General features: G+C 48.8%; 1 protein-coding gene across 3 annotated transcripts in view; it reads left to right on the top strand.

Annotated features, from left to right (window-relative positions):
• The first annotated feature begins 536 nt into the window (after nt 1–536).
• Mcoln2 (mucolipin TRP cation channel 2) overlaps nt 537–9,198 on the top strand; it is a 51,025-nt gene continuing 42,363 nt past the window's right edge. For 2 of the 3 annotated variants that reach the window (XM_052179002.1, XM_052179000.1), the window contains exon 1: nt 537–691. In XM_052179002.1, coding sequence (XP_052034962.1) covers nt 615–691 — 77 coding nt within the window. In that variant the 5' untranslated portion in view covers nt 537–614. Of the gene's footprint in view, nt 692–983; nt 1,004–9,198 lie in introns of those variants that run through there. The other variant, XM_052179001.1, reaches the window with a different exon arrangement.

Here is a 9,198-nt window from a genome sequence, read left to right as displayed (position 1 = left end):
AACAGGGGGTGGGGGGCTAGAGCCCGTTGGTGTGGGCTGCTCTGTGTTATTCAGGGGTCAAGCAGACTGGCTGCAGAAAGCTGACTCAGGTGGCTGGTGCTGGGGTCTTGCTTGCCCTATTATCCTAACTACTTGTCAGGGAGTTATCGAAATAAAAACTCCTTAATGACGAAACCTGTCCCCACGAACTAGAGGGACGGGCTGCGATTTTTGCATCTGGTAGCTCACAGTACCAGTACTTTACTTGTCCAAAGAAACTGGTGAAAGATATGGACAAGCCCAGCGTTGGTAGCATGTGCTTGTAATCCTAGTATTCAGGAGGCTGAGGCAGGAGGATTGCTCTGAGTTTGGTGCCAGTGTGGGCCACAGAGTGAGCTCCAAAGAAATGCAATGAACGTTGAAGGAGTCAATCAGAGAGGTCTGGGGGGGAAAGAGGGACTGAGGCGGGGAGGGCAGGGCCGCCGGGGGCGGGGTGGAACGGGGGCGGGCTCACAGCAGGCTTTCCCGGCCACTTCCCTTTATAAGGGCGTCCACGCCACCTGCCTCTCATAGACACCCGCAGGCAGAGTCCCGGTGTCGGGATCTTGGGGACTGAGGGAATCTAGGATCGCGCCATGCCCGGAGGCGACGAGACGCTGGACCTGCCTGCATGGAACAGCGCTCCGGACCCGGCTTGGGGTCCCCACCACAGGTGGGTACTCCCCTTGTGCACCAGTCTGATCACCTTCTGAACTCCATCGTCACCTCCTTCCGGAATGTCTCCCGCGGAGGTGTCCCTGCGCCCGCACCTGGACCCCACCCTGCCTCGCGCTCCGGCTCGCGGCTAGGTAGAAAAAGTCCTTCGTGACAGCGTCCTGGGTAGCCCAGCGCTGAAGGAAGTCAGCGGTCGCGGGTGGGAACGCGGGGGCGTGGCGGGAGGACAAGGCCACGTGTAGCGCCCAGGGCGCACCCAGCCGACTTTTTGCAAAGTTCCGGGGCTGAAATCAGAGCGCCAGCTGGAAGGGTAAGAGGCTTTGGTCCCCCAAGGCTTCCATTTGGGGACCACTGTCCCGCAAGGCAGGAAATAGGTGTGCAGTAGACCCACCTTCTAGCTCCTCCGTTCCGGGAGCCCTGGAAAGTTCAGAAGGAGGAAGGCTGATCCCTGCAACTCCCTGTTTTCCCAGGCAAGAGACAGGGAGAGACGAGAGAGGACGGATCTTTTCATGAGTTTTGCTTTTTGTTTGTTTGTTTGTTTGTTTGTTTGTTTTTCTTCCCCCCCCCCCCCGAGACAGGACTCTGAAAAGATCCTAGTTCGCTCTACTAGAGAGTTCTTGCTACCTCAAGCAGGCCAATGCTAACTGCTTGCACTTAGTTAAAAATAAGGCTTTTTTTCCCTTCCGGAACAAGCCGGCTTTTTCTTAGGTGGGAGGGTTGCGGTGTGGTCGACCCTGGCTTCCCCAGTTCTATGAAAAGACATTCAGTTAAGCCAGGTGGCTCTGCCAAGTGGCCGCTCCTGAGTTTGAATGTCTGCAGCAGCAGCGCAATTGAGCCGGGAGGGGAGGTGAGGACAAAGTGGCCTTTGGCTCCTGCTGGCTGCTCTTAAAACAAATAGTGGCGGCTGTTAAAGTTTTCTAAGGTAGCAGGGAGCGGCCTCTGCCTTCCCAGCAGGACGCTCCCAAAGCCAGCAAGGAAAACTGAATCATAGAGAAATCTGATGGCTACCAGAGTGGATAATCTTCTGCAAGACTTCTGAGACCTTCAAACAACCAGTTTTGAACTATAAAACCATGTTGGTGGGGCTAGAGAGGTGTTTTCTTGCAAGCTCATAGAACGCTCTTGAAGCCAGATAAAAATACTCGGGACCTGTTATCCTAATGCAGAACAGGCAAGAGACCGGAGGACCCCACCCCCAAGTTAACCAGCCAGCCAGTCAGCCCTAATTTCAGAGCTCCAGCCAGTGAGAGACCCTGTCTCAAAGGAGATCTGTGTTGTTCCTGAGGATGACTCCCACGGTTGTCCCCACATGCACGACACATGTGTACACATATGCACACACGAATACACACACATCCATGAAAAGAAAACATTGGAGCAACTTTGAGGATTGTGACCAGTTGTGAATGACCCACCAAAATGCCTAATGTTATGCAATCTACAAACTACATCTCTCACAGTAGAGAAGGTTATTTCTGATAGGCCACATGGCACCTCTCTTCGGTTTTATCCTGAACGTTCGGGTCCTAAAAACTAAGGAGCAAATGTCTCTGGCGTATGTGCTCACTGTCCTCTGGCTTGGAGAATGGCTGTATTCATGTTAGGAGTGATACACACACAACCTTTAGTTTTATTTAGATTTGACTTTCGTTTTTTGTTCAGGGCTTAAATGATATTTTACGGATTCTGTGGCATCCGAAAAGTGTGCATTGATAAAGGACACAGACTTGCATGTGCATGGAAATGGCTTTTGGTGGCTTGTAGATGTGACATATACTTGAGGCAGGTGCACGGCTGTCCAGTACTGGCGCGGGAAGAGAGGACTGTGGTGGTGTAAAGTGTGGATGGAAGAGAGGTGATGCAGGAGTGGAGGAACGGCCCACGGATGCAAATGCTGATGTTTTATGTACAGGGCCAAGCACGCAGCTCTCCTGAGGGGGCAGGAAGTTTGCACTGCCAGCGTCCTCTCAGCGCACGCTGCTCAGGACCCTCTCAGCCGACACCGCACATCTGGGGAGGCTTGATGGGGTTTCCGTGTAGAGCTTGGATTCTGCTAGGACTTTGTCTTCATCTTCCTCTGTAAATCCTAGGAGACATTCAATGCTTGAGCCTCTCCCCTCCCCCCCACATCTTCCTCATTCAGCAAACCCTGAGCCAGGTTCTATGGCTAGGATCTATCGAAAAACAGGCACCTTTTAGGTAACCTCCTAAATGGAGACTTTCACATCCTCTTCTCTTAGGGAGGATGATTTTTTTTTTTTAAAGTAGCAACATTGAAGTCTGCCAAAGCCAGAAGACTTGGGACACATTTTGAATAAAACTGAAAATCAGGGTTGAATAGATTTAGATCTAACCTCTCTGTTTAGCAGCTCCCCTGTCGATGACATGAAACCCACATTAAGACTGTTTTTGAAACCTAGTGAAAAAAATCACCACCAACAACCAGGTGGCTTCTTGTGGTTATGGTTTGTGAATAAAAACAGTCGCCAAAGAAAACCAATTTGGCCTTAAGAACTAAAGTGAACTGCTCTCTTCAGCTGGGGCCTGGCGGCTGAGGTCTGAAGTGTGACATGACACGAAGGTCCTCTTCAGAGCACCTCATGCCCCATATGGAGAAAAGCAACTTTATTTCCAAATGCTTTTTCTTTTAATTATTATTTATTTTTATTTGTGTGTAGGGGTGTGTGTGTGTGTCTGTTTGTGTCCAGAAGGAGGCTTCTTATCCCTTGGGGATAGAGTAACACGTAGTTGTGAGGTGTCTGAAGGGGATGCTCTAGCATCCTCTGGGCCTGTGGAATAGCAGCAATCACTTCTAATCTCACAGCCACAGCTGCCACCCCAGACACTAAGAGAAGCAGAACACAACACTGTTTGCACGGAGCACTCTGTTTGGCATGGAGCACTATGTTCAGCATGGAGCACTATGTTCAGCATGGAGCACTATGTTCAGCATGGAGCACTCTGTTTGGCATGGAGCACTCTGTTCAGCATGGAGCATTCTGTTTGGCATGGAGCACTCTGTTTGGCATGGAGCATTCTGTTTGGCATGGAGCACTCTGTTCAGCATGGAATACTCTGTTCAGCATGGAGCACTCTTTGGCATGGAGCACTCTGTTCAGCATGGAGCACTCTGTTTGGCATGGATCACTCTGGCATGGAGCACTCTGTTTGGCATGGAGCACTCTGGCATGGAGCACTCTGTTCGGCATGGAGCACTCTGTTCAGCATGGAGTACTTGTCAATGTGTGCTCATTTGCTTCTGCAGCCATTTGCATTTTGCCCCCTTGTGAGGTCTTTTTGGACCCTTTTGCCTCAGAACCTCTGTTCTGTTTTGAGCCTCATCCGGGCTCTTTCTGCCCCAGGAGGAGAGCCTGCTTTGGAGGCACAGGGGGTCTATTTTTTTTCTCTCAGGCGACCGGCTTCACCTCCTCTCTTTCACAAGTTGTCTGTATTTATTCTTTCTTTGAAATACATCTTTATGATTTCAGCTAAAATTTGATTTCTGCCAGATAGTAATGTATAAGGCCAAAGTTCTGAAACGTTGTTGAAGACCCATGGTTTAAATGATGGACATTTAAAAGAAAATCATATTGTCCATCCCAGCAAGGAAGATTTACTAGAGATTTACCTGTGGCCCACCAAGAGACTCAGGAGCACAGTCTTGTGACTGGCTTGTTGCTAATTAAGGTAAACTAGGCATCTTGTAACTAATTTTGCAAGAGAGCTATCAGTCGGACACTGGAATCAGTTACTCGTAGAAAATTTAGGAAAGAGGACATTCGGGGCACACCATCATCATTGCAGCCGGCACCCGGGCTGCTCAGCTGTAGGCTGACAAGAGGCAACTCCTTTCTGTGGGCCCCAGGGAGCCAGTGTGGTTAGTTGAGGATAAGCAAGGGGCTGGGGGGGCGGGGCTCTACTTCTGATTCCTGGCAGTCTTGGGCAACTGGGAGGGCAGGGACGGCTTCATAGGAAGTGGGTGACACAGCTGTCTTCAGGGAAATTCCTGAAAATTCCTCGTGCTCATCTTTTGTGAGAGCACTAACGGCACTAAGAAGCCCTTCAGTTGTCCTTCAGGGTTCTTCCTGGGATCGGAGTGACCGCGTGGCTTATCTTTTTCAGAAATATACGGAGAAGGGAGCCAGACAACCGCCGTTAACTTCTCTTAGACTAGGAATCCACGTCTAATCTAATTTTCAGAAGAAAATTAGATCTTAATAAGAAATGGAGTGAAAAATTGGAGGGAATTCTCAGGAGGGAGGCAAAGTCTCCATCTGCTGGACCGGCCTACTGACACTCGTCTAGGGGGCCCACTATTGTGGGAACCCCACTTTACCCCTAAAGGACTTACCTTCCCCACTCTGTCCTTCTACTCAGCACACATGAAATCCGGGCAAGGAAGTATCTAGTTCCCTGATAGACATCAGACGCCTTTATTTTAACTTTGATAGTAACTAAATAATTCTCATGTTAATCACCAACACCGGAGAAAATCGAGAAAACATGGTGAAAATTAAAGTCTTCACAGCCATTGCCTAGGTGTGCCCTGCTCTTTCAGATTTTGTTTCCTAGCTCTAGATGTTTTAAAAATGTTGAAATATGAACATATAGACTTACTTTTAAAAAGAATATTATAGTATGCTTGTCTTATAATTTTAAAATTGTAACAATGTAACAGGCATTTTCCAGTTTATACAGGGTCACAAGTCTGATTGCAATGACTGCTTTTTATAATCATCTTCACAGATAGCAGTTTAAAAAGTTGCAGGAAAATCCTTAAAACTTTGCTTCCTTCATCTTACAAATGCTTGTAGATAATGGATAGATTGATTTTTAATACTTAACATTTCTTCCAATAGCGCTTCCCCCGTATATGATAAATAAGGGCTGGGTTGGATTTCTGACACCCTGATTGCTACAGGGTCTGCGTTCCAGACCCTTTGCCGGTAGCTGTGCTGAGCTGTCTTTTTCTCACAGTTTTGCTTGGGAGCCTAGCTTTTAATGACTGAGCTACGTCTCCAGTCTGGGTTGTCTTTTTCTTACTAATAGTTTGGGAAGACCTTCTCTGAGTTTCCCTTTTGACTCTGCTCGCCTGTGTTAGTGTCTGCGTGTGTGTGTCTGGGTGGGGAAGTGTGTATGTGTGTATGCATGTATGTGTGTGTGCATGTGTGTACCTGTGTACATTTGCATGTATGTGGATGCACATGGCTGTGTAGCCCTGCCGTGGACATCAGGTGTCCTCCTCAGCTGCTCTATAAGTTTTACTTATTGAGAGAGAGTCTCTCATTGAATTAATCTTTAATTATGAATTAAAGCCAGTTTGCTCTCATGTGTCTAGTTAGCCAGCGTTGTCCTGGATCCCCTACTTCTGCTTCCAGAGAGCTGGGGTTACAGGTGCTTCTCACACCTGCCCTTTTTTTGCAGGCTTTTGCATGCTTCTGGAGATCTGAACAGTGCCCCACTTGCTCGGCAAGCACGTTACCCCTGAGCTCAATCTCCAGCCCGCTGTCTTTTATTACTTTTTGAAGTGTCATACCTTGCTCTGTCACTCATGTCCGTGCCTCCTGAGCTTTGCTGTACTTAGAATGACACATTGAGTATGTGTGTGTGTGTGTGTATTATATGTTTCATCTACTTATTTTTTTAATGCACATAATTTTTTTCTATTTTTGTATTTTATTTCTGGAAGGACTCTTTGGCCCAAAGAACAGGCTACAGTGGTAATAATTTTTCAAGTTGATTCTATTAAAAAACCCATCAGGATCAATGAATAAAGTAAAGTAGCATTGCATTTCTACCAGCAAATCAAGACACCTAAACGACCTAGAACGTTCCAATTGTCCTGGCTGAGCATGCCCTTATTATTTTATTTGGCTCATTCTAGCATTTTTCGACTTTCTATTGTTACGTTACTAGTACTACTGTTGCTGTGATTTTATTTTAAAGGACACTGACTGAGAAAAAGTTTATATAGGCGGAGTGGTTGTCTCATGCAGTTTCCCTTCCTCCAGGTGATAGTCACGGACTCCCTACTGTGGCTCAGATAGTCTGATGTGTGTTGGCAGACACAGTGGAGCGGGGCTTGAGGAAGTTCTCATGGGAAAACTAGTTGTGACCTTGAGTCTGAGGAGGTTAAAGGAATATAAGAAGAAAGAGAAAGTTCACATGCAGCAATGTGGGCACAAGTAGCTAAGTCTCTCTAGCTGTAAGCTCGGCCATTTGGGAGGCTGAGACAGGAGGCGCTCTAGTTCGAGACCTGCCTGGTGACAGGGTTTGTTTAAGGCTGGGCGATGGTAGTTAGACCCTGTGTAGCAATAAAAGGTAAAGAGGAGTTCAGTTACAGCCAGCGGAGGGCTCTTGCTCTCCATGTTTAAGGTTCAAGGTCCAGTCCTGCAAGGAAAAGCCCCAAAGGCCAGTCTGCAAAGGTGACATGTCAGCCGAGAAAGGGCAGGAAGGACCCAGATATGGAAAGAGCTCAGAAGCAGCAAGTGTAAAACCCCAGAGCCCGGAGTGGCTCTGCGGTGCGGTGAGGAAGCAGGGTGGAGTGTGGGAAGTGGGCTGGAGTCTTGTGAGCAAGGCCAGGAAGCGGTAGGAGGGTCCGTGCTAGTTCTGAGAGGACGAGAAAGTCCCGAGGGGTTTGCAGCTGGAAAGGAAATGGGTGTCATCGTCATCGCTTTAAAGGTGACTGTGTCAGTCTGAAGTGTTCCCCTTTAGCTGAGATGTCGGACCCGGACCCTGGGAAGCCAGCCCCTCTCAGCGGGTGAGGGAGAAGGGCTTGGAGCAGGGAGGCTGCAGAAGGAGCCGAGCTAAGCTGAGGGAACATTGGACAGACTGGACCCGAGATCACGCCATGAGAGAGGTGCTTCTCAGCTATCACCTCTTAACTGACACCTTGGCGCCCGCTTCATACCTCATGCCAGTTAGGCCATGTCCAGGGCCTAGGGCCCAGTGGCTCTCCTGTGGGGCTGGCAAGGAACCACAGAACTGTTTGATGGGTGGCTGCTCTGAGGAGGCCGGAACTGTCATGGGTGGCTGCACTGAGAAGGCCGGAGGCGGGTGGAGGATAGGTTCGGAATTCTTCTAGACATGTGGGTGGAATTTCCAGAAAGGAAAATGGTAGCTGAGGGGCTGGGGGAGGTGGGGGAGGGGAAGAGGAGCGAGGTGGGGGAGGGAGGGAGAGGTGAGGGAGGGAGCAAGGGAAAGAGAGAAGTGAGGGGAGGGGAAGGGCGGGAAACCCCACCAAGTGCACAGGCCTGGAGAAGCTCTCCAGAGTAAAGGACAGGTAACAGAAGAACCGCTGGAGCAGGCCCTGGCATTTACAAGTCAGATAGAAGAGGAGCAGGAGACTGAGGTAGCCTGGTGGTGTGGGAAGGAAGCCGAAAAGAAAAAAGAAATGTTCCAGAAGTTGAGGGAAGGGCTGTGCCACAGAGCAGGTGGAGGTGTGCTGTGTCAGGTGCTACTTAGCGACCAGCCCGAGGGCTGGGGCGGCTGCAGGGAACTTCCTCTGAGTTTTATGGAGCAAGAGAGCAGGAATCAGTTGTGTGGGTTCCACTTTACTGTGGCAAAGCAATTTCAGGAAAGGAGGGTTTGTTTTGGCTCATGGCTGTAGGTTACAGCAGGGAAGACAAGGCAGCAGGAGTGTGAGGAAGATGCCATGTGGTGTTACTTGAGGAAATGGAGAGGTGGGTGCAGGCCTTCAGCTCACTGGGCCCTCAGCCTGGGGAACAGCGACACCCACATTTAGAGCGGGGGGGGGGGGGGGTCCCACGTCAGTGAACTCCTCACAGGCATGCTCAGGATTCTCTCCTAGGTTATTAAAGATCATGTGACCTGTAGCTTCTTCTCTTCTCAGTTTAATTACACAAGAGCATGGATGTCTCCTGAATTCAAGCATTTGGTATTTTGTCCAGATTTCATATATTTTCCAATGAAGACATATGAGAACTTAACATTTGCCTCCCACCCCTGATCATTCTATTGGCCATTGGCTTAAGAACTACTAACTGGGTATCAAGAAAGAAAATCAGATGAGTCTCAGGAAAACTCAGACATCCGTACTGGCGCCCGCATAGGCTCAGGCTGCCTAGGTTGCCTCCTTAGTAGCAAGAGGAGATAACAACAGGCCACTTCTCAAGCAGGTCAGTCATAAAATCATCTCCTCAGACAGAGGAACGGTCACCCAAGGGGAAGTGCAAACCAAGTGGCCGTATCTTTGCCAGCAAGATGCCACCGTTGGTAACTGCATCATGGTATATGCATGTTTCAGAAGCAAAGGTCAAGTACCTTTGTCTTATTCCTATGCTTAAACTTCAGGTTGTGATCTCAATATAGTTAAACATCTTTGGTAATCGCTTTTCAAAACTTCCGGCTTCCATATATTTGGTTTGGCAAACCTAGAATTGACCTTAGTCATATGATAACCCTGAGCAAAAACATCACGTGCTCTCAATTGCTTATGGAAGGGTAGACATTCTTAGCCAGCACAGGTGTGACCTGCTTCCTCCT

The sequence above is a fragment of the Apodemus sylvaticus genome, chromosome 4, assembly GCF_947179515.1.
Source record: "Apodemus sylvaticus chromosome 4, mApoSyl1.1, whole genome shotgun sequence".
In the NCBI taxonomy this organism is placed as follows: Eukaryota; Metazoa; Chordata; class Mammalia; order Rodentia; family Muridae; genus Apodemus; species Apodemus sylvaticus.
Note: the sequence above shows the minus strand (reverse complement) of the source record. Positions and strands in the feature narration are given on the sequence as shown.